At 48.3% G+C, this 24,342-nt stretch overlaps 1 protein-coding gene across 5 annotated transcripts in view; it reads right to left on the bottom strand.

Annotated features, from left to right (window-relative positions):
* Nucleotides 1-24,342, bottom strand: part of CARD11 (caspase recruitment domain family member 11) — a 112,431-nt gene that overhangs the window by 31,837 nt on the left and 56,252 nt on the right. For all 5 annotated transcript variants that reach the window (XR_007124484.1, XR_007124485.1, XM_047713859.1 and 2 more), the window contains exons 2-3: nucleotides 10,563-10,696; nucleotides 678-890 (exon numbers count right to left, since the gene is read on the bottom strand). Coding sequence is in view for 3 of the 5 variants with exons in the window: in XM_047713859.1 (XP_047569815.1) it covers nucleotides 678-890; nucleotides 10,563-10,569 (220 nt within the window). In the remaining 2 variants the exon portion in view is untranslated. The remainder of the gene's footprint in view (nucleotides 1-677; nucleotides 891-10,562; nucleotides 10,697-24,342) is intronic.

Below are 24,342 nucleotides of genomic sequence, written 5' to 3'. Positions count from 1 at the left end.
GCAGGCTCCCTGCTGAGCAGAGAGCCTGATGCGGGGCTTGATCCCAGGACCCTGGGATCACGACCTGAGCCGAAGGCAGAGGCTTTAACCCACTGAGCCACCCAGGTGCCCCCAGAATAATATTTTTAAACAGATAAAAAGGAATTGGACTATAAAGGGAATCAATTCTAATAAGATATGTTATCAAATACTAAATTTGAGATTCAGTAATAAAAGTGCTTCTTCACTAATGCATTAATAACATGATCTCTTGGCAGCTCTAATAACTACTCTAATTTTGAGGGGGAGATGAGTGTAAATGCTATTTTGGAAGATCTGTAACAGCTGTAACGTGGTATGAAGATATCTGTAATTTTATTGTTGACAAAGTCACAGGTATTGCTAAGCCCCACTGAGATTCGTCGCCTACATACATTTGCAATTGATGGAAACGCTAAATCTCGGTTAAAGTTAGTAAAATAAAGATGTAATTCCCCCCCCATCCAAGTTCACGGACGCTTGCAGTTCTAGAGGTAGAGAGCTCGGTGGGGGAACAGGGGTGGGCAGAAGTCTGCGCACCCCAGTTTGAAAATTCCTAACTGGGAGAAACATCGTTCGGGTAGTCATCTACAGGGTAATTCCTGGAGCTGCCACAAGAGGGCGCCCACCCTTTCCTCCTGGGCGGCTCCTTGGGTTACCTGCCCGGTTGATCTTGGATGGCAGCATGGGCGCGTTGAGGACCTCGTCTTCATCCTGCTCATCAATGACCTTACACTGGCGCAGGTAGGGGGTGAGCTTGGCCGGGTTGATGTAGCGACTGAGCATGTGCCGGTTGCACTCCACATTCTCCCACAAGGCATCCTCCTCATCCTTCAGCGTCTCCATGTAGTCGTCCATCTCTGGCCCTCCTCCTTTTGGACAAAAGCCCCAACAAGGTTAATAAAGGAGCCTCACCGGAATGGCTCCTTAAACTCTTTTAGGGTGATCTCTAGAATATACTGTTGAGTGTTAAAAAAAAAAAAAACAGGTAATAAAGTACATAAGGTATTTTACCTCTTATTTAAGAAAGGAAAAGGATATGGACATAGAGATATATATTTCTTTATATACTACACATAAACAGTGGACAAGTAAGCCATAAAATTTGAAAAAAAAATTATTTATAGAGAGGGAAAATTTTGCAGTTGGAGTATATCCTTTCCATCCAAGTTTTTATCTTACTAAGAATTTATCTTCCCCCAAACAATACATACTATTGCTTTCTGTTTTACAATTTCACGTAAAAGACATCATATTGTATGCTTGTTTCCTTTTTCAACTTGTTTTTTCTACCTTTTCTGAGTTTTATCTGCGTTGATACACACACGCACGCACACACATGCACGCGTTCATTTTTTCAAAAACGGCCTTATTGAGATATAATTCATGTACCATACAATTCACCTTTTAAAATTCAATGTGTACATTTCAGTGGTTTTTAGCATATTCACAGAGTTGTATGACCATCACAATGGATTTTAGAACATTTCCATCATCAACCCCAAAAGAAACTCTATCCCTCTTAACTAGCATCTCCCCATTCCCCCCATTCCTGCTCCTCCAGCGGTAGGTGCCCCCAATCTACCTTCTGTTTCTGTAGACTTAATATTCTGGACCTTTCATGTAAGTAGAATCTTGCAACATGTGGTCTTTTGTGACGGGCTTCTTTCATGGAGCGTAATGTTTTTACTTTTCATCCATATTGGCTTCAGTACTTCATTTCTTTTTACTGATGAATAATTTTTCATTATATGCCTATATCCTAACTTATTTACCTATCCATTGGTGAACATTTGGGTGGGTGGCTTCTATTTCTTGGTGATTATAAGTTATGTTGCTATGAATGTATGTGTATATGTATGGGTTTTTGTGTAGACATATGGGTTTTTTTTTTTTTTTTTAAAGATTTGTTTTTATTTGAGAGAGCATGAGAGAGAGCAGAAAGCACATGCAGGGAGGGGAGAGAGCCAGAGGAAGAGGGAGAAGCAGGCTCCTTCTGAGCAGGGAGCCCAATGTGGGGCTCAATCCAAGGACCCCAAGATTATGACCTGAACTGAAGGCAGATGCTTAACCGACAGAGCCACCAGGGAGCCCCTAGGCCTATGTTCTTATATCCCTTGGACAGACACAGAAGGTGGAATTGCTGAGCCCCATGGAAAGCCCATCTTTAACATTTTGAGGAACTGCCAAACGGCTTCCCAAAGTGCCTGACACAATTTACATTCCTGCTAGTGATGTATGAGAAGTCTAACATATTCATATCCTTGTCAACACTTGTGGTTGTCTCTCTGTTTTATTAGTCATTCGAGTGGGTAGGAAGTGGTATCTCAGTGTGGTTTTGATTTGTATTTCTCTAATGGCTAACAATGTTAGCATCCTTTCATGTGCTTATCAGCCATTTGTATATGGAGAGATGTCTATTCAAAACCCCCCACCCAGTTTTAAACTGGGTTGTCTTTACTATGGAGTAGTAGGAATTCTTTATGTGACCTGCATATAATTCCCTTATCAGATATATGATGTGTAAGTATATCCTCCCATTCTCCCAGTTACATTTTCACGTTCCTAAAGGTATTATTTGTAGCACAAAAGTTTTTAGCTTTGATGGGAGTCCCATTGATTTATTTTTTTCTTTTTTCACTTGGGCTTTTGGTGTGTACCTAAAAACCATTGCCTAGTTCAAGGCCGTGAAGATTTGCTTCTATTTTTCCCAAGAGTTTTATCCTTTTAGCATTTACATTTAAGGCCCATGATGCATTTTGAATTCGTATTTGCATATGGTGTGAGGTAGAGGTTCAACTGGTTCTTTCACATGCGGGTATTTAGTTGTCCCAGCAAAATTTGTTGAAAAAATTATTCTTTCCCCATGGATTGGCCTTGGCATCTTCGTCAAAAATCAACTTACTGTGTTTGCTTCTGGACTCTCGATTCTATTGGTCTATAGGTCTATATTTACGCCAGCACTGTACTGTCTTCATTACCATAGATGTGTAGTAAGTTTTGAAATTGGGAAGCATGCATGAGTCCTCTGAACTTTTTCCTTCTTTTTAACATTGTTTTGGTTAGTTACAGCAATTCCATAGGTTTTAAGGATCAGTCTGTCAATATCTGCAGAAAGAGGAAGCAGGGATTTCAATACGGAATCCACTGGCTGTGTAGACCGATTTGGAGGCCGTAAAACAATGACCCATGAATACGGGGTATCTTTTCATTTGTTTGGGTCTTTACTTTCTTCCAGCAATGTTTTATAGTTTTCAGTGTATGTCTTTTTTTTTTTTTTAAGATTTTATTTATTTATTTGACAGAGGGAGAGAGAGATCACAAGTAGGCAGAAAGACAGGTGGAGAGGTGGGGGGAAGCAGGCTCCCTGCTAAGCAGAGAGCCCGATGCGGGACTCGATCCCAGGACCCTGGGATCATGACCTGAGCTGAAGGCAGAGGCTTAACCCACTGAGCCACCCAGGTGCCCCTTCAGTGTACAAGTCTTGCACCTCTTTTGCTTAATGTGTTCCTAGGTATTTTATTCTTTTTGATGACATCGTAAATATGTACCATTTTCTTAATTTCATTTATGGAATGTTCACTGCTACTGTACAGATATACAACTGATTTTTCTCTGTTGATCTCCCATTCTGCATCCTTACCAAAATAATTTCTTAGTTCTAATTGTTTGTTGGCGGGTTTCTTGTGATCTTCTATGCAAGATAGTGTCACCTGCAGTTAGATAGTTTAATTCTGGCTTTTCAATCTGGACAGCTTTTATTTCTTTTTCTTGCCTAACTGCCCTGGCTAGAACCTCCAGCACAACATTGAATAGGATTGGCAAGGACGTCTTTTCTTGTTCTTGATCATAGGGGTAAAGTGTCCTTTTTTTTTTTTTCATTAAGTGTGATGTTAGTTGGTTATTTGTGTGTGTGTGTGCGTGTGTGTGTGTGTTTAGATATCTTTTATCAGGTTGGGGAGATCCCTTACATTCCTGGTCTGTTGAGTAATTTTGTCATGAAATTAATCAATGTAGATGACCATGTGATTTTTAATTTTGATTCTGTTAAAGTGGTGTATTATATACTTGATTTTCAGGTATTAGAAAAACCATGCATTCTTGATATAAATCCCACTTCATCATGGTATGTAATTATTCTTATATACTACTGGATTCAATTTGGTGGCATACTTTTGAGGACTTCTACATCTATATTCATAAGAGATATTGGTCAGTAGTTTTCTCACTTGTGAATGTCTTGGAGTGGTTTTGTTACTGGAGTAATATTGGCCTCACAGAATTAGCTGGGAAATATTCCTTTCTTTTCTCTCCTTTGGAAGAGTCTGTGAAGAATTTTTTCTTTTGTTTGGCAGAAGCTAACAGGGAAGACATCTGGGCCTGGGCATTTCTTTGTGGGTATATTTTTGGTTACTCATTCTTTACTTGTTATATGTTTGCTCAGATTTCCTGTTTTTCTTGAGTCAGTTTCAGTAGTTTGTATCTTTCTAAGAATTTGTCCATTTCATCTAAGTCATATAATTTATTGGAGACAATTATTCATATTATTCCTTTATAACACTTTTATTTACAGAAGGTTTCTAGTAATGTCCTCTCTTTTATTTATGATTATACTAGTCAGAATCACGTTCTTCTGGATCTAGGGTGCCCTCAAAACTCTACCAAGGGATACCTTGCCTTAATTAGGGGGAACAAAATGAATACCTATTTTAACTTCTTACTGCCCCAGCCATCATACTTTCAAACCATGGTTTCTTTCTTCTTAGTTTCCTGTAAGGGGAAGAGAGGAGTGGAGAGAGAGAAGGGGAAGTAGAAGGGGGAGAAGGGGAGAGTGAGAGAGAAAGGAGGGGAGGGGAAGGGAGAGGAGAAGGAAGGAGGTGGGCAGGGAGAGAGAAGAGGGAAGGGGAAGGGGGAGGAAGAAGGGGAGAGAAGGGTGGGTAGACTTCTCTCTTTTATCCTTAGTCACTCTAGCTAAAGGTTTATCAATTTTGCTGTTATTTCAAAGAACCAACTTTATCTGAAACTAATGTAGCATTACATGTCAAATATTCTTAAAAAAATTAAAAACAACAAAGAACTTTTGGTTTCACTGATTTCCATTGCCTTTCTATTGTCTAACTCACTGAATTCTGTACTAATTTCTATTATCTCCTTCTGTCTGCTTCCTTTGGGTTTAATTTGCTCTTCTTTTTCTAGTTGCATAAGATGAAACGCTAGGTTATTAAGATCTTTCTAAGTGAAAACATTAGAGCTATAAATTTCCCTCCAAGCGCTGCTTCAGCTGCACCCATTTCGGTAGTCTGCAATCTTCACCTTCACTCATCTCGAAGTAAGTTTCCTAATTTCTTTCCTGATGCCTTCTTTGACCCACTGGTGATGTAGAAGTGTGGTCTTCAGCTTCCCCCATATTTGTGAATTCCCCAAATTTCAGTGTTATTTATTTCCAATTTAATGCCATTGTGGCTGGAAAACGTGCTCCCTATTATTTCAATCCTTTTAAGCTGCTGAAGCTAGCTATACGGACCTGCGTACCACCAAGCTTGGAGAATGTTCCAGATGTGTGCTTAAGAAGAGTGTGTCTTGCTGCCCCGTTGGGAGGAGTGTGCTAAGGACATCTGCTAGATTTAGCTCATTTATAGGGTCGTTCAAGTCCTCTGTCTCCTTGTTGATCTTCCGGCTAGTGGTTCCATCCATTATTAAAAGTAGGCATTAAAGTCTGCGACTATTCAGTTAATTGTTCAATTTGACTGTTTTATGTATTATTCCACTGCAAGAATATACCGTAATTTATTCACCCATGTCTCTCCTGATGAATATTTAATTTCCCCCAGTGTTTTGCATGGATCCTGTTTGCAGCAGGAACCCACGGAAGCAAGCGAGATGCCGGTCAGCTGGTCAGTCCCTACTCCACAATCCTTTTGTACTAGGGAGTAACCTTCGAAAGGAATGTGATAGCGTAAACACATCCCAAGACACATTGTTTTAAAAAAAGTCAAATTTCAGAATACATATATGAAATATACTATCAAAAAAAATTTTGGTCTTGGTCCTGGTTCCTGACACAGAGCTCTTAGGACTCTTGGAATCTTGAATGATGATTGTCTTTTGTATGATAATGAGATGACACTCGGCTTAAGGGCTTGGAGATAGCTTGGGGTGGGGGTGGGGTGGATGCCGGAAAGACCAAGTGGTTAGAGGGTTATGACATTCAGCTCCACACCCCTACCTCTGGGGAGGAGAGAGAGGCAGGAAATTGAGTTCAATCATCAAGAATGAATGATCTAATCAATCATGGCTATGTAATGAAACCTTGATAAAAATCCTTCAACAGTGGGCTTCAAGGAGCTTCTGGGCAGGGGAATACATGTCCCCACTGGACAGGTGGCTTACGTCAACTCCACGGGGACAGAGGCTCCCTCACTCCAGACCCTTCTAGATTCTACCCTCCAGCTGCCCATTTGCATCCCTTAAGCTGTAATTAGTATCGTGTCTTCTTGGGGTATGAGTCATTTTGGCAAATTACTGAACCTGACAAGGGGTTGTGGGAACCCCGGATTTGTGGCTGCTCGAGGAGAGTATGGGTGGCCCCTGGGACTTGAAGCTGGCATCGGAAGTGGGGCCAGGCCTGTGGGGGTCTTTGGTGACTCTGGAGAGTTAGTGTTGGGATTGAGTCGAGTTGTGGCACTCCTAGCCGGTGTTGGAGAATTGGCTGGTGTGTGGAAAATGACACGTTATTTGGGGTTCGGGAAGAAGATGTCAGAGCGCAGCATGAAACCACAAATGTAACACACCGCTAAGCAAGACTGGTCAGGTGTGTGTGCAGAGAGAGAGGAAGGAAGGGAGAGAGAAAGGTCAGGGAAAGGTTGCAGAAAACTGGACTCAATGGTCACATCTGGGAAAAGGAATAAGTTCAGAGGCTAGTGACCAAGGCGGACGTGGACACGACACTGTTTTAGTATTTACAACAAGCATAAGGCAGTGCACAACTTGTATGGTTTGGAAGGGAAAAAAAAGACGAATGAAGGGAGAAGCCAAGTACGGCACACTAGACAAGCCAATATCCAATCTTTCTCCCCGACACACATCTTCGGGGAAGACCACAGCCCCAGTGGCATGTTTGCACCAAGGAAACCCTCTGGCTGGTCCCCTGACCTGCCTCACGGAGGTCTGGTCCACAGGCTGGGGGTTTCAGGTGGGGCTGAAGAGACGGCGGGACAGTGAGTGTGCTGTGGGGAATCGAGCCAGAGGCGGCATCGGGGTCATCAGAGCTGGGTCACAGAGAAGCTGCAGCACAGGCAGGGGAGACTGGAACCAGAGAAGGTGGAGGAAGGCAGAAGCCGGTCTGCTGAGCAAAGCCTCAATGAGAAGTCAGGTGGGTCCTGAAGAAGAGGCAGGAGCCGTCTCTCTCTAGTCCTGGCCCCATAAGCCTTGGCTACTTGTGGTGCCTGGTGCTTGCTGTGGGATCTCTGAGTCTCCATACCGATCTGAGCTACGCAGGTGAGTGTTTGCTTCATACAACTTGAAGGACAGTGTGACCACACCTGTTTGCTGTCAAGAGCAACAACTGATTTGGGCGGGGAATGGTATGCAGACAGCCCTGCCTCCCAGACACAAGTCCTGACCCCTGCCAGCCCTCTGGCTGACACAGAGGATGGCTACCGGGGCCCCGCAGTGAGCCTGTGGTTTGGGGCGACATGAACATGCCCACGGCAGCCACTCCTCCCTGACGTTGGGTTAGTATGGCCATTTCTACCCAAGAAGCAAAATGTACTTTCCTAGACTATTCTCAAAGACTCTAACTAAATCCTAAGCACTTGATTCAACCCATTTATGGAGCATGTGGCAGCCACTGCTGTGTCTGTCCTTGTCACCCCCCAACTCCTCCTGTATACAGAATCCTCCGGGTTCTCAGGAATTGAATAGCCCGGGGCTTCAGGGAGGCTGGGCATCTTCTGAGCTGGGAGGAGCAAGGTCTATTGCGGTCTCTACCAGTGGCTTCAAAAAAGGCACGTAGAGTGCTTCATGACACAAACAACCTGTGGGAAAGCCTGCTGTGGGGGCACTTGGGTGCTTTTCCTTGATCTTTGACAGGGACACAGGAAGGAACACTGTCCTCCAGTTTTGGGATGTTAGCAGGTGGAGGTGTGTGTGTGATGCTGGGAGTTGTGCAGCCATTCTGTGACCTGAGGACTCACCTGAGGACAAAAACTAACACCCTCAAGATGGCAGAGCAGAAAGATGGAGATAACCTGGGTCCCTGATGTCCCCTCCTGGGCATTGAATTTACTAATACCAGACGTTCCCACCCCCCACCCCCCCGCCACTGGACTCCTTCATAGGCAAGATAATAAATGCCCTTTGCCCTTAGCCATTTTAAATTGGATCAACAATTACATCCACCCCAAACCCTCCTGCCTAGTGAACATATCTACCTGATACAAAGACTAGCTAAGGACAGTGAGCTGAGAACCAGGTGCTCACACAGGCTGATGCTGGTTACTGGGGGTCAAGGCCTGTGCCCAGAAATTAGTTAAATTTCAAGCCAGGGAGACATGCAGGTCTGGGTGGAGCAGAGAAGCATTTCTGACCGCCCTTCATGGGCTGAGGAGGCAGTGCCAGGCATACCCAGTGCAACAGAAATGCCTCCTCCAGGGACTGGGGTGCCCTTTCCGTGGCCTCTGCTGGGAAAAAGGAAAATAAAAATGAAGCAGGACATGACTAGAGCCAAGCCTTCCCCCGCAAATGAAATGAAGGGGACCCTCCTACCTTACATGCAAGGGAATGACTGAGCCTCGATCTTGTGTCCACCACTGCCACCCTGGTGCCCCGCAGCCACTTTGCGAACATGGGTCAAGTCAAACTCGTGAGAACTGCCTAGTTTTATAAGTGTCCTGAGCCACGGGGCCACTCAGAGGATGCCATGGCCTCCCCCACTGGTTGACAGTGGCGAGCACCCGTGAGCGCTGGCCCCAGGAGCAGGGACGCAAAGGTGGTTCCCACGCGGTCCCCGCCCTTGGAAGACAGCCACAGTTTGCTGGTGAGAGCCAGCTGCTGGCACAGATAGCTTCAGGGGTGTGTGAGGAGGGCTGCAGAAGAGAAGGGACAGAAGTGCCCCCCAGGCTGGGCTCCTACCCTGTACCCGGTGTGCACCTGTTCCCTACTGTCATGGTCCTGCATCCCAGAGCGGGGGGCAAGATCATTCATGTTCTATAGACACATCATCTGGGCTGAATGGTGTTCCCTTGGATTAGGAACCATGACCCAGCCCACCTGTTCCCACTGGAGGGCCAAAGACCAAGGTGAGCAGGGACTTACCTCCGGGCATTCCGGAGTGGCTAGAATAAACTTCGGGATTGGAAAACAGGCTGACTTGACCTGGTAGGCTTGGATGTGCAGGGCACATTCCCTGGCTTCCTCCTCGGTGTGATCCCTCAAGAAAACACCCTGTAGGGCAGGGAGCTTGTGCAAGGATGGCCCGGCAGGGACGGCGTGCATCCAAGCCCGAGGAAGCATGCCAATGTCCTGAGGCAGGAGCGGGGATAAGCACCGCGTGCCTTCAGTGATGTCGCGTGCTGGAGTAGCCAAGCAAGAAGCAGCAGCCTACCCCCGTCCTCACTGATGAACCTCAGGGTGTGACACGGGGACAGCAGCGGGTCACGGGAGCCCCCACAATATGACACTGTTCATGTCTCTAAAGAGGGCCACTGAGCTACGGTGTTAAGGATATACAGCGAAACCATACTGAGGAGCAAGAAACGGATAAAATCCAGAACGATGGCTCCCATGAGGGGGGCAGCGCTGTCTCATTGTCCCCGGGAGATACCAGTGATACTGGGGCTTGGGGTGACACTCAGCTGGGGCCATGGTGTCCCCTCTATTATCATCTCACACACACACACAGACACACAGACACACACACACACACACACACACACACACACATAACTGCATGAAGTATTTCATGGGTAAAAACTACAGATAGTGTAGCTAACCTTGAAGAAAAAAACATTTTGGACACAATTTCAGATCATTTCCTTCCCGTACACTTGGCCGTGACCCAGCCTGACTCTGTCTGGTCTTCAGAGATGGATCCACCGGCAGCTGGTATCTAGTTCTGGGCAGTTTCCTTGGAAAGAGTTTGCCCAGAATCGTGCCCTCAGACGCTGAGGCCCTGATAGCCTATGATGCTGGGTGGTCCTCCCTGCTCTATGTCACGGTCCTCATTGGGGGTCGTGGGGGCTGGTGTTCAATCCCGAGACAGAGCCTAGATCCCATGGGCCTTTTTACAAACAGTGGGAAAAGCAAGTTCAAGGGTCCTGGGGCAGGTTCTATGGGAAGGATCATTTTGCTCAGCTTTGCTCCTACTGGCTCCTGGACTCTCCTCTTGACTGTGTCCCAGGCTCTTCACTAAAACTGCTCACACACCTCTCTCTGCCTAGGACCTCCCCCACTGCTCCCCTGTCAAGTCTTAGGTAAGCCTCACTCAGAGGTTTTGTTTTGTTTTGTTTTGTTTTCCAATAGAGGAGGTAATATAAGCCAAGTACCTGGCATACAGTCGGTGCTCAGTAGACAGCAGCCGCCGTCCCAATATGGAGGTCCGACTTCTGAGCCTCCAGGCTGGCGCCTGGCCCTCCCTGAGCCAGTCTTCCTCGGGATCTAGAGCTGCGACGGCCAGAATCTATAAAAGGAAAGATAATCTGACTTGGCACAAGGGTGGAGGCTGGAGAGAGAGAGAGAGAGAACCACTCAAGCATCAGAGCGATGCCCTGCTTTGGAAGAAAAGGCCAGAAAATCCCGGGGTGCCCATCTCTTCCAGTAGCAGCGATGCAGCAGACCATGGCCAGGAGCTGCTGGGGAGACGGGTTTTTGTCGCAGCCCAGGGCCAGCCTGGAAGGTCAGGGGCCACACAGGTCCTGAGCCCTCTGGGACTGGGGAGGAGGGCAGATGGTAGTTCTGAGGTTAGTCCTGGCCAGGGTGGAAGGTCTTTACAAAGTCCTTGGCAGGAGTGTTTGCAGAGTGGAGACGTTCTGATCAGCCACAAATTCATTAGGTCAAACGTGGCAAACCACAGTCCTGAGCCCAGAAGACTTCCCTTCCCTGTGAATGATGTCTTCAGCCCCCAGCACGCCATGGCTTTGGGCAGGAACACACCATGGCATGCACCTTAATTTCCCCAAGGTGGTGTTCCTTACGGTGACTGACGACGCCGTCGTCAATGCCCAGCTCGGCCGCTCTGGGAGCCCAGGAAAGGAAAGCCAGGAGGTGGAAAGGTGAGGCACAACCCCCGAGAAGGTGAGGTGGGACCTGACACCTGTCCCGACGGCAGCTGGGATGCCGGTGGTGGGGGCTTTAAGCAGCTGCTCATGACCAACCGCTCTTATTTGGCAGTGACAGGGACCCTGGGACATCGCTGTTTAATCAGGAACTTGTTTGGTTTCAGCTTTGACGATTAATCACAGGTGACACCAGATCTCCCAGGGCTGATGGAAGCTTCTCTTGTCGGGTGTCCACTTGGATCAGAGTGAGCTGTCACAGGCCCTCTGCCCCGGGGAGGTGGCAGTGACATGCTTCTCTGGAGGACACCATCTCCTTCATTTCCTCGTGGCCTCCCTGCTCTGCGGCTGGGAACAGGGGCACCACTGCCTGGCTCTGCAGGCGACGGCCCAGGGGAGCAGGGGATCTGCAGGGCGAGAGGCCCCAGCAGAGACCAGCAGGCCGATAAGCAAAGGCAAAGGGAAATTATACTTTCCTTGCATTTGCATTTACAAGCAGGAGGACATGCATTTTTTTTTTTCATAATCAGAAGAAAAGGCTTGTACAAAATTAATTGTAAGAAAGATTTTAGTTACAAGAAAGGAAAACCGGACTTCCATAGGGTTGTACAGCTACCCAACATGTCAACGCAGGTTGGAAAAACTGAGACACAAGACAACCAGTAATGAGGCGGAACTTTCTATTTCTGCTGTTAGAGTTTGGACGACACCCTCAAGAACTTGGTCACAAGGTCGGGAAAACATACAGGACATGTTTCTTGAGAGATTAGCTTATTGGTATAAGATTCAAATGGTTGAAACACCATCCCTGAGGCTTATAGATTATTTACTATGTGCCAGGCCCTTGCTAAAAACAACTAAGCAACCTTAAAAACTCTCCAAGTTAGGCAGTATTATTCATATTATTATTGCTATCATCATCCCCATTTTATAACCAAGCAAACCCAAACTGGGAGAGGTTCAAGGTCATATAATTAGCATGGAGATCAAGATTTGGACCCAAGTTTCTCTGACTTACCACACACAGCCCCTAGAATCACCTTTTAAAAGAGACAAGTTTGCTTTCAGAAGGACTGGGATCCAGAAAGGGTATGTACGTAGATTCCCCGAAATAGCACTTTTACATGCAAACTTAAGAGAGAACTCCAAACATGTTCTAAGAGGGCAGCTATAGGCTCAGGGTTAAAAAGAACAATGATTGCTTCTGGAAGTCGACTGCTTAGTGAGTTATTAGTGTGTTACTCAAACACAGTCTGTGCCCATTCACCCTACGGTGAAGCTGTTTCATCAACAAGCAGAACTTGTACACATTGCTTCTGTCAACTCCTACTTAAGGATAAACAGAGAGCCAAGGATCACTTGATGTTGGAGGAGAGTCTTCATGAGAAAGGAAGAGATCAAAAGCGACAAGTTGCTACCAAGAACTTGCACAAAGCAGACGATGCAGATTAAGAGAACATTAAAAACAAAACCCAAAAAATGAGAACCCTACATCCTGATAATTAATATCCACTGAAATTAAATAAGATATTGCATCTATAAAATAGTAGTAGGATGCTATGAAAAAGGAACAAATAACGAGAGGGGGTTCTTGGCAATTAAAATAAAATACCAGAAATTTGTCAATAGAACGTTTGGAAGACAAATTTGAGGAAATCTTCTGGAAAAGTTAATAAAAAGTTAAATAGAAGAAAGATAAGAAATTGTGGGGGAAATGAGGTTAATTTAGGTCTAATATCCAATTAATAGAAATCCTACAAAGAGAGTGCAGAGGTTATGTTTCCTTTCTTGTCTAGCTTTTGGGGCTAGAATGTAAAGTTAGGGATGAAATTATCAGAGAAATAATATTAGAGGAGTTTCCCGACGCAAGACCATGAGTCTTCAGATTTAAATGGCCCTTTGGGTGCTCATTGCCATCAGTGGAAAAAGAACCTTCTCAGAACCTCTTTGTGAAATCTCAGGTCATCAGGAAATAAGAGAAGACCCTAAAAGCTTCCAGAGAGGACACATCAGATCATAGGCAAAGGACTAGGAGTAAGTTTGGCATCAGACATTTTGATAGCAATACTGGAAGCTAGGAGACAATGAAGTGATGCCTTCACATTTTCGATGGAAAATATTTTTTAACCTAGAATTCTATTAAACTCCCCCCTCCAAACTATAGGCAGGAAAATAGAATGATACTATTTTCCAAAAGGCAAAGACTCTAAATACTTATTTATTTATTAAAAAGATTTGATTTCTTTATTTGTCAGAGAGAGAAAAAGAGAGAGAGAGAAAATGAACAGGCAGGGGGAGTGGCAGGCAGAGGGAGAAGCCAAAGAGCCTGATACAGGACTCCATCCCAGGACCCTTGGATCATGACCTGAGTCTAAGACAGAAGCTTAACCAACTGAGCCAACAAGGCTTCCCGACTCTAAACATTTATTTCCCGTGTACCGTTCCTTAGGAAGCTACTAGAGGATATGTTCCAGTAAAACGAGGGGGAGAAAAGCAGTAGAGAGGAAGGTATGGAGCTCAGAAAACAGAAAAACTGGACAGAGCAGCAAGGAAAGTTCCAGGATGAGAGAGAGGTGGCAAGAAGAAGCTAGCCAAAATTATGGCAGGATCACGGAGGGCCCACTAGCAGGAGGTGGCCAGGGGGAAAACGGATATATTTCACAATTTAGGAAATAATATTGTCAGGTAAATGACAGGCCTGTGAGTCAGATGGAAAAATAGTGAAGGATATGCACATTAAAACAAACAAACAAACAAACAAACAAACAAAAACAAACCCTCAACAAATGAAAAAAAAAAAAAAGCAGTATTAACTCCAGGAGAAAACAAAAAGGTGAGAAAGGACATCATCACAGCATACAACTTGCCCCCAACATAAACAATGTTTACCTAAGTGATAATAATGTAACACATAAAACTGTGATCTAAATGCATGGAGAGAATGGAGGAAGGGGAGAGGCGTGGAGTGGGGTACTCAGAAAAGAGGGCTAAATGCTCCTCTACCTAAGAGTATGTCAATAAAGAACTCCTTGAAGAGGCTATATCTGTAAATAGCCATGCAAACCTGTTACTTAGAAATGAGGTAAGTAACAGAAGAAAACAATGATGAAGAGTAGAAGTGCTTGCCTCTGGGGGTCAGGACTGAGAACAGATGTTTTTATTACAAGCCTACTTCACATTGCGACTCTGCATGACATGTCTTATCCTGGCAAATAAATGAGCAAAAATTAACATATGTCAGTAGCTGAAAATACAGACGATACATTTAAGTATAAAGAATCAAAGAGTTATCTCCATTCTCTGTGCACTTAACACAGTCTACCTTTTGCAGCGTTTGTCGGACAGCTCCCCTGTCCATATACCAGAAGTGCCGCCTGTGTGTTTCATAGACATCGCCTCGCTTCCCAGGAGCTCTGTTAGGTAGGTTTTATTATTCTAGGTTTTATTATTCCCACTCTGTGAGGACAAGGTAGGATCAGAGAGTTAAATAATGGGGTGAGATCCCACCCGCCACTAAGCGGCCAAACAAAGATTCCAACTCAGCCCTCATTGATTCGACTCATCTGATGTTAATTAAACTAGCGATGGTCGCAACTAACATTTATTAAGCATAACATCTATGCTTCATATGCATCTATGCTAATCCAGCAATTGATTCCTGGCTCCCTGGGCTCTCTATCTTTCTCTTTATGGCTTTATTCCCTCATTCTCCGGGAGCACATCCTCTAACAGCTGTCTACGAAAATGTCCATGGTGTAGCTCTAGGCAGACACTGTGCTAAATGCTCCATGTGGATTATCTCTTTTCCTACAACACACTAGAAGGCACATACCACTGTCACCATTTTATAGAAGAGAGGCTCAGGGAGGCTCAGCGACCTGCCACACGTCTGTCTCACCTTCCGTAGAACTTAGCATGACGGCTTACTCTTAGGAGCTGTTCAATATATACTGGCTAATAAATAAAAATCACATCCTGGGGGTGCCTGGGTGGCTCAGTGGGTTAAGCCTCTGCCTTCAGCTCAGGTCATGATCTCAGGATCCTGGGATCGAGCCCCACATCGGGCTCTCTGCTCAGCGGGGAGCCTGCTTCCTCCTCTCTGCCTGCCTCTCTGCCTACTTGTAATCTCTGTCTGTCAAATAAGTAAATAAAAATCTTAAAAAAAAATCAATCCTGAATAAGATAAACAAGAGGCTCTTACTATTTTAAATCAAGGGAGTGCCCAGCCCTTTGGAAAAGAGGCGTTTGTGGGACAGACACCTCCTCTCTCTAAGAGCTGCCCCGGGGAGCTCTGGAACCAGAAGAGGGTCATCAGTCAGTCAAATAGATGTATCTCGGCTTAATTGATTTGCAGGGATGATTGGAGTGAGAGGCTTGAGATGGAGGGTTTCATTTTTCCAAAGAAAGCTCCATTTAATTGAAAGGATTTCTGGCAAAAAAAAAAAAAAAAGATTATTTAAAGGGATAGTCTACAGCTTGTTAGAAAGGACCAAGGAACTGGTCCAGCCGTCTACGTGTTCACAGCCCTGGAAATGAAGCTTTATAGAAAAGGACCAGAAGGACCCCCCTCCTTGCCCCCTGCAGCCCCCACTCCTATAAAAAGGACATGTAGAGAAACAGGAAGAAAAATCCCCCCCTACAGGATTCTTCCCTGGGATCCCAGGTAAGTTTCTAACCTATCTCCTTCAGCTCATTCAACAGAAATATTGAGAAGATAGTATTCCCCATCAATTAACGCGTGTACAGCAATCAACAGAGCTTCCCTAATACGTATTTTGAAAGCAGCAATTATCATTTTAAATTTGCAGTGGAATGGCAGACCCCACCGGCTGCCTACCTAACATCCCTTCTCTCTCAACACAGTCCCAATTTCGTGGGAAGCCTCGAACAACTATGCTTACAGCCTCTCTGGCAGCTAGGTGGGACACAGTTCTGGCCAATGAGATGGAAACAGAAGTTTCTGGAGATGTTTAAAGGGCTCTGTAGAGGGGTGGGGAAGAATTGGGGCAGAATCAGGGCAGAAGAGCCTTTGATTTGTTCCCGTCTTCCTATCTGGAATGTGGATGCAATGTTCAGCTGCACAGCAGCTATATTGTGAGCATGAAGACGAAGGTCACACTCTAAGTATGGCTGTGGAGGATTTCACAGTAGGATGCCACAGGCACTTTGGGTCCAAGTTTAACCTCCGAATTCTTGGTTCATGAGAAGAATAAAATCCCTACTATGCACAAAACTGATTTGTTTCAAACAAAGGCGATCCAAGCCTCCTAAGAAAGTCCTATGAGCCCTAGCCACAGACTTCTGAGGCTCACAATCTGAGTGACCGCTTCTTCCATTTGTGCTGATTCCTTTTTTTCTAGATCCAAAACCAGAGTAGCAAGAAATCAGTAAGGATCAAGGACCGCCCACGAGCACAGTGCCCTCCGAGGGGTCGGCAGCCTGTGAGGAGATAAGGCACAGTCCAGGACATGTGACGAACAGATCCTGCCTCAGACCCTGAGCCACACTTTTCAGCCTTTTCAGCCTCGAGTCATGTCTCCAGCCTCCACCACATCCACTGGAATCTCTCTGTTCTCTCATTCAGCCCTCGTTCTTCCACAGAAGCCCACCGTCCCCCAGGTTCCCACCAGCCCCAGCTCACATGACAGCCAAGCTCCTCGCCGTCATCCCAGAGCACCGCCAACCTCCCCTGACCATCTCCTGGGGGACCAGGCCACCCTTAATCACACCTGGAGCTCCTCTAGGGGCTTCATTCATCTACTTTCAGGTAACCCGGGCAAAGGGCTCATGGTTTCTGTGAATAAAATTATGTCGACCTGGTATCTTTTAGGAAGGAAAAAGGGAGGCATCAGTAGATATCAGGGTTCGGGGTTGGTTGGGAGCACAAGGCATTGACTGAAGCCAGAGACCGAAGGCGCGGCAAGCACCACCCCTTCCCCGTCCCCAGGCCTGCCACACCCCCCACCTTCTCCTGCAGCTTCTGACATGCACCGTGGCAAAGAACTTGGGAAGGGCACACACCTCTTGCATTAGCAAAGGATACTGCCCCCGCTCCAGCTCCCGTTTTCCCACCAGCGCTGCACAGCAGCTTTTGAAAAAAAGCACTTCCAGAAAAAACAGGTTTAACTTGTTCTGAAATGCGTATCAGTTCATTGCATTGGCTCTTCAGAAGCACCTGGATTCCGGAGCCTGGCACACAGCACTCCCATGGCGCTGACGGTCTCCAGGAGCCGGGGCTGGGCCACTTGGCCAAACCTGGGAAGTGTGGTCTTGCTCCGGGGCTGGCCAAGGAGAGCCCTGGCCTCGGCGATCCTGCAATGCCGTTCTCTCGGAAGCCTGGTTAGCAGATGGCCTTTGCCATGGGCACGGTGACGTCATGGCACCCACCAGCCAAGTCCATCCCCGGAGCCCTCTGTGCTTTCAAAGACAGACCCTCTGCTTTATCCGGGTGCCCAGTCTTCACTGTTCAGCTGCCGTTTTGTTCTCTGGGTTGGGAGAAACTCGGGAGCATCCGTGGGCCCCCTCTGAAGGATTCAGGCTGAGACCTGGTTTGCAGTCATGCTGGGGTGGATTTTCAAAGAACATTTGCTAAAGTAACAGCTCTAATGGCCTAAGGTATTATGATAAGAACATTCCGTTGTCGCAGAACTGTGTTCAGTCGTCGGTTAGCCAAGACGCCCTGGATGACGGCTGGGGATATGGTCAGCCCAGGGGGCTGCCCTGCCCTGACCTCTCCCAGTGGAACCCAAGTCCCTGCTGTGGAACGGACCCACATTCCTGTGCTCTCCACCCAGGTTCACCATCACCCATTTGCACACCCGCTATGATTCCTTGAGAGGGCGTGTGTGATGCTCACGGGGAGTGTCAGGCATATGCCGCCGGCCTGTGGTGAGCTTTCCGCACATCTGCCTGATGAGTGAACAAATGGGGCTCCTTCCAGAGTCCGGCCCGCATGCCTGGGGTTTCTACCGTGCAGAAACGGGACACAAAGTACATTTTGGTGCATGAATCATAAGGAGATGTGATTCCAGCCCGGGAGAAGCGGAAGGAAACCCCGAGTTCCTTTTTGATTTGGGGAATGGGGAGGCGGGTGGGAAGGGAAGGAATCAGACGTGGGGCAGGCACAGCCCTAGACCAGATCCTGCATGAATGGAGTCCTGCCCCTTGGGCTGGCGGGTGAGTGTGTGCGGTGAGAGTCTTCTGAGTGAAAAGGTTGGGCCCTTGCATTTCACAGAAAAGGTCACCAGCGTCATCAAGTAAGAGCCCCACTCGGGCAGCGGCCAGGAACGAGGCTGGAGGGTTCTGTGCAAGCCACATCTGGACCGTAAATCTTCCCCCGTTTACCTCCTCCTGATGTCGACTGGTTGGTTCTGCAACCCCAGGGGGAGTGCAAGCCCAGGTCAGAATGGCAGAGCCCGCCGGTCCTAGGGGGTGATGGTAAGGAGGCCTGCAGGTTCGCGGGAAGAGGTAGGAAGGGAGCAGGGCTGGGGAGAAAGAGGAAGAAGGAAGCCCTGGGTGGCAGGTGAGCCTCTGCTTGGAGAAGGCAGTTCCGAGGTACAGTGCGGTGACTGGCCAGGGGAACGAGGAGCGGGCCACGAGGGCCACACTGCCGCTCAGATGGACTTATCTCCGGGGCACAGGGCTGGTCTGCAGCCTCACCAGCATGCTTTGAGGCCCCGGCAACAAGGTGGTCCGGGCTCTCTCTCTTTTGCCTTTCGAAGGGGCACAGAACACAGACTCCGAAGCCATGCGGTAAATAGCCAAAAATGCATTTGTCTTTTCGTGGGGCTGTGCCTTCCGTGAAATATCACGAAGACGGGCAACTCAGTGACACTTCTGAGCACGTTTCCACACGTTTGACTGGGACTCTGCCGACGACTTCAATCAGGGAGCAGGCTGGTATCTAGAAGCATGCAGATTCCAGGTTTCCTCCTGCGGGAACAGAGAGGTGGCTTTGGGGGCAGGGTGTCCCTGCCTCCGGCTTTTTCCGATGCTTCTGCCACAGTCTGAGTGGACCGCCAACAAGTGAAACCAGGGGGCCGCCTCTGCTGCGGGAGGGCAGCCCCTCAGAGGCCTGAGGCTCCTGCTTTCCCGTGGCTGCAGGGGCTCCCACAGACGTCTTCTCGAAAGGCCTCTGGGGCTGGTGGGAACACTGAGGCAGGAAGCAGCGTGGTATGTGGACCTCAGACTTTCTTATTTTTACCCCGCGGTGTTCGAGGCTTGAGGTCAGAGCTGTACTTTCTCCGACATCAGTCCCCTGGACAGGTCTGCAGGCAACAGCAGCAGAAGATCCAGAGAGAGGAGGGCCTTTGCTAGATGCGTGGTCTCTGCAGATGTCTTTGGGGTACGCCTACAGAGCTGGGGCGCTGAGGTTCCATTTGCAAGGAGGGTGTAGAGCCTGTCCTTGAGAGGTCAAAGTTCACTGTGCTTGTCGATGTCAAGTGACATCCCCCCCTTCCTGGAGAAGATGGGATCTGCACATAAAGGATCAAGGAATTCTACTCTGAATAAACTGAAAGTCTAGGCAAAAAAAAAAAAAAATATTTGCATAAGGAGCTAACGCTGTGTGTCCTAGTGGAAAGCATCTAATCTTTTTTTCTTTTTTGAAAAGATTTTATTTATTTATTTGATAGACAGAGATCACAAGCAGGCAGAGAGGCAGGCTCCCCGCTGAGCAGAGAGCCAGATGCAGGGATTGATCCCAGGACCCTGAGATCATAACCTGAGCCGAAGGCAGAGGCTTAACCCACTGAGCCACCCAGGCGCCCCAGAAAGCATCTAATCTTGAAGTGGGGATCCTGGTGTGAATTCCAGCTCTGCCGTTTGCTGCTGTACGGCCTTAGGCATGTTGCTTAACCTCTCTGAGCCCCTCCCCCAACCACCACCACCATTTCTCGGTCTGTAGAATTGGACAAGCAGCGCTAACATCTTAGGATTGCCGCTGTGCACATGGTAGGCACTTAATCAATATCACTTAATCTGGCCCTTTGGAAGCCAACGGCAAACTCTGGCTAGAAACAGGGTCTCTGCCGGATGTCCCATGTAATCACCTCCATGCCAAACAGAACTTAGACAAAGACGCCAAAGATCTGTCTTCAACCGTTTTGTCGGGGCTGCCGGTTTGCCTCTCACCCATTCAGCGTTGTTGGCATCTCCTTATGTCCACTGTGCTGCTTATGGCCTCCGGGAAGGGATCCCTCTCTTTTCTTCCCTGTTCCACCCTGCAGTCCAGACAGGAGCTTGCACAGATGGGCGTTTAATATTTATAAAGGGATTGATTTCCAATGCATAAGCGCGCTCTCTCTTTTCCTCGTTTTAGCTTCCTCCCTTCGGCGGGGGAAGACTTTTGTGTCTGCAGACGTGGTGCGGGTCTTCACGACAGCCTGTGGACTGGCTCATACGTCCTTCTTTGGCACCGGCTTGCTTTGCTGTGTCTGCAATTTGGATCTCAGCGTCGATCTCTCTTGGCCTCTCAATCAGTCATGGATCAGAAGTCTAGAATCCACACTCTGTCCAATTTCTGACCCGCAGGGACAGAGCTATCTTGTCACAACCCACCCCAACTGGGTGAGCTGCGGCAAAGCCAGCTGGCCCCACGTTCTGTCGGGAAGAACACGACATTAGTCACTTTCTTCAGGCTTCTCCTTCCCCGGGGCACCGCCCGAGTCTGCAGGGCCGTCTGCATCACCGCGGACAGCCCGTGCTAGCTACTGGCATGCTGCAAATCCATTCAGTGTGGAATCCTCCTTCTTGGAAAATTGCTAACCCCGTACCAGCCAGCACTCTCTGGAGCACACTGAGGGCCTCTCTCGGTCCCGTGGGAGGTCACTAGCTGACCTTCAGGGGACACGTTCCTGGACGAAACTGTGGGTGTCTGACATGCAGTGGGCACGCATGCAGTATCAGAGGAGGGGAAAGAATGGAGCAGTGACAAAACCCACAACAGACGGCGGGGGTGGAGGTGGGCAGAGTGTCAGAAAGATGGCTACGGTGCAGAAGGGCTGGAAAAAACCACCCTCTGCAAATTCAGCGTGTCCCGTGGAGGGCGTCAGTCACCTAATCTAGGATTACGCTAGACCGGGCTCGCGCTTCCCAGGAGAAAAGGGACAATCAAGACTCCGGTGATGGAAAGCTGCGGGACGCGTCCGTGGTTGTTAGTTTCAACTGGGTGGCAAAATGAGAGTGGTGTCTCGCCGCTCAGCACAGTCGTTCGCTCACAAAGGACTCCGGGACAAACCGCAGCCTCCGGAGCCTTCTGGGACCAATGACCCAGTTTGTGGGGGTTCCAGATGCCTGATTTGTTCCATTTCCCTCCTTCTGAGCGTCTCAAAATGTCACCACGTATTGCAAACATGTTGGGGAGAATACGTTCGGCGCCTACCTCCAGCACTCTTGTCCGGCGCCTACCTCCAGCACTCTTGTTCCCTTCCCCAGATTATTGTAACAGATTATTATAACGACAAGCGTGTCCATGGGAGATTCCAGCGGCACAGAGGTGAAATTCAAACCAGTCAGATTTCCTGTGCTGGGGGGTCTGCCCAGAGATGGCAAGTTGGGGGCGGTTGGTAAGTCAGCTACAATGTATTAATTGAGGAACCACTATGTTGGGAGCAAAATAAGTTTGTGCCTCCAATGAAACATCAGACTTCTCGGAGGGAGAGAGAAGCAGGAAAGGACCCAGAAAGGGTCCCTTTACTTACAATTAACTGCAAAATAAACAGCTCCCCCATGTATCAGGGCCCCTCCTTTCCACAGCCCCTGCAGCCTCACATTTCAATTAGCCCTGTTTTCTGGCATCCTATCACCTCGGATAATCAAGGGCTGGCAGTAATTAATTGTGATAATGTGCTCTGGGGCAGAGCCAACCGTAGCTCAGGAAGGAAGGCCAGAGACGTTCCTGTCCCCAACATGCCCGCGGACGGGGGCTGCTCAGGGTTCCGGCTGCACAGGTCTTGGGGGGCAAGGCGGTGGGTAGAGAGCCTCGCAGGCCGGCAGGTGGCTTTTGGTATCTGCGACATCATGGCGCCGGGCAGGGATCCCCCCGCTTCCACCTCCCTTCCTGGTCCTCACCGCCCAGAGCCCTCCAAGCCACTGACTCCAGAAATGAAGACATTTATACGTACAGGGGGATATGATTCAGCCACGAAACGGAAAAGGGTGCTGATCCGTGCTATACCACGGGCAACCTTGAAAACCTCACACAGAGGGAAAGAACCACGTGTTGTATGATCCCGTTTATGTGCCATGTCCAGGAGAGGGAAATCCATAGACACAGAAACGAGGTGGGTGACAGGCTACCAGGAGATGGGGGCTGGCAGAGATGGAGGGGTGACTGCTAGCAGAGAAGGGGTTTTATTCTGCGGGTGCTGGAAAATGCTTCGAAGCTAGGTGGAGGGTGTGATTGTGCAACACGGGGAGAGTGCGGAATGCCACCGAATAGTTCACCTTCAAACAGGGGTGCGCCTAGTGGCTCAGTCAGTTAAGTGTCTGCCTTCTGCTCAGATCATGATCTTGGAGTCCTGGGATTGAGCCCTGCATGGGATTTGCCGCTTAGCAGAGAGCCTGCTTCTCCTTCTCCCTCTGGGCTTTCTCTCTCTCTCAAGTCAATAAGGTCTTTAAAAACAAAATAAAAAGGGGTGTGGAGGTTATGTGAACTTCACCTCAATCCATCAAATCAGATCAAATAAATGAAAACAGCTACAGTTCCTGGAGCACACGTGAGGTGCTAGGTCCTTGCTGGGAAGGTACTATCGACTCTGATGAAGAAGTAAGAGACCGGGGCCTGGTGGCGGGGTGGGGGGGACCTGAGGGTGGGTGAGGGACGGGGTCAACCTTGCGAGGCCCGCACACATCCCCCTCCCTGCGGCGTCCCCGGGCAGCCGTGGGAATCAGGAGTGACATCTGCTGGAGGGACGCTGCCTGCAGGAAATGCAGGACAAGGCCCAAGGGAGGCAGAGGCAGCAGAAGCAGCTGGGTTGCGTGCGGGTTTGTAGAGAGGACGAGGGTGGAGGAAAGGGAAGAGGAACTCAGGGTTTTTAGCCCCCACAGGGGGTTAAATAACCCACAGGTGCACGGCCCAGGGATAAGACAGACGTGGGTGGGGGCAGGCTCCGGCCAGGGCTGGGGGGAGCGGGAATGGGAAAGTGGGGTCCGGCCAGGAAGGGCTGCTTCCGTGGAAGCGTCCGTGGGACCATCACATCCCTCCTCCTGGGAGCGACCGCTGGCGACCGGCATATGAACTTGAGCGATTTCCCATAGGCCAGCTCACCTGTGTTAAAGCCACCAGGCAGCTTGAAACTTAAAAGACACCGAGGGAAACTCACATTTTCCACTCTTCTGTGCGGGATAAAGGGGTAGATGGGACGAGAATGTTGCAAAGCATCTTAACACACCCGGCTTTTCCTTGTAAGGAGAGTTCTGTCTTGTGTGTGTCTCTCCTTTTTAACGATCTATTATGTAAGAGTGTCTTTAAATGAATCTGTCGGGGCTGGAGGCTGGTGGGTGTCTCTTTTCACTTTCTCCCCTCCTGGGCCGCTGGCAAACACCACCCGTGTTTTTCTGATGTTCTCTATGCTTCCTACACAGTGGGATGGAAACATTTCCCCAGCCTCTGAGAGCAACAGGGGCAGGAATGTGGGGATCTCCACACTCCGAGATCATCACTAGCTTCTGACCATGAAAGCGAAAGCTAGTAAGTCAGATGCAACCAGAAAGCCCCCCCCCTTTTTTTTTTGGGCTTGTGTCAAATGACTTGATCACCTATAATTAAGTAAGGCGCCTGTCAAAACTGCACCCAGACACGGGAAATCAGGACGGACTGGGAGGGCTGTTAGGAGCAAGTGTGGATTGCTGGGGACAGGGGAACCAGCTGATTTTATGACCCTCTCTGGGCCTGTGCGGGGAGCTGGGAACAAGTCCGTCTGCAAAGCCAGGCTTGAAGGCCAGCAGCCTGGCACTCTCTGCGATTGTCATTGGCCAGGCGGATCTTTGTCCCCAGGCCAGGAGACTTCTCCATGGAGGAATGGCACCCGCTGCGAGACTTTGAGACACC

Source organism: Lutra lutra, chromosome 18, assembly GCF_902655055.1.
Source record: "Lutra lutra chromosome 18, mLutLut1.2, whole genome shotgun sequence".
NCBI lineage: Eukaryota > Metazoa > Chordata > Mammalia > Carnivora > Mustelidae > Lutra > Lutra lutra.
The sequence above is the reverse complement of the archived record's forward strand: the minus strand, read 5'-3'. Positions and strand labels throughout refer to the sequence as shown.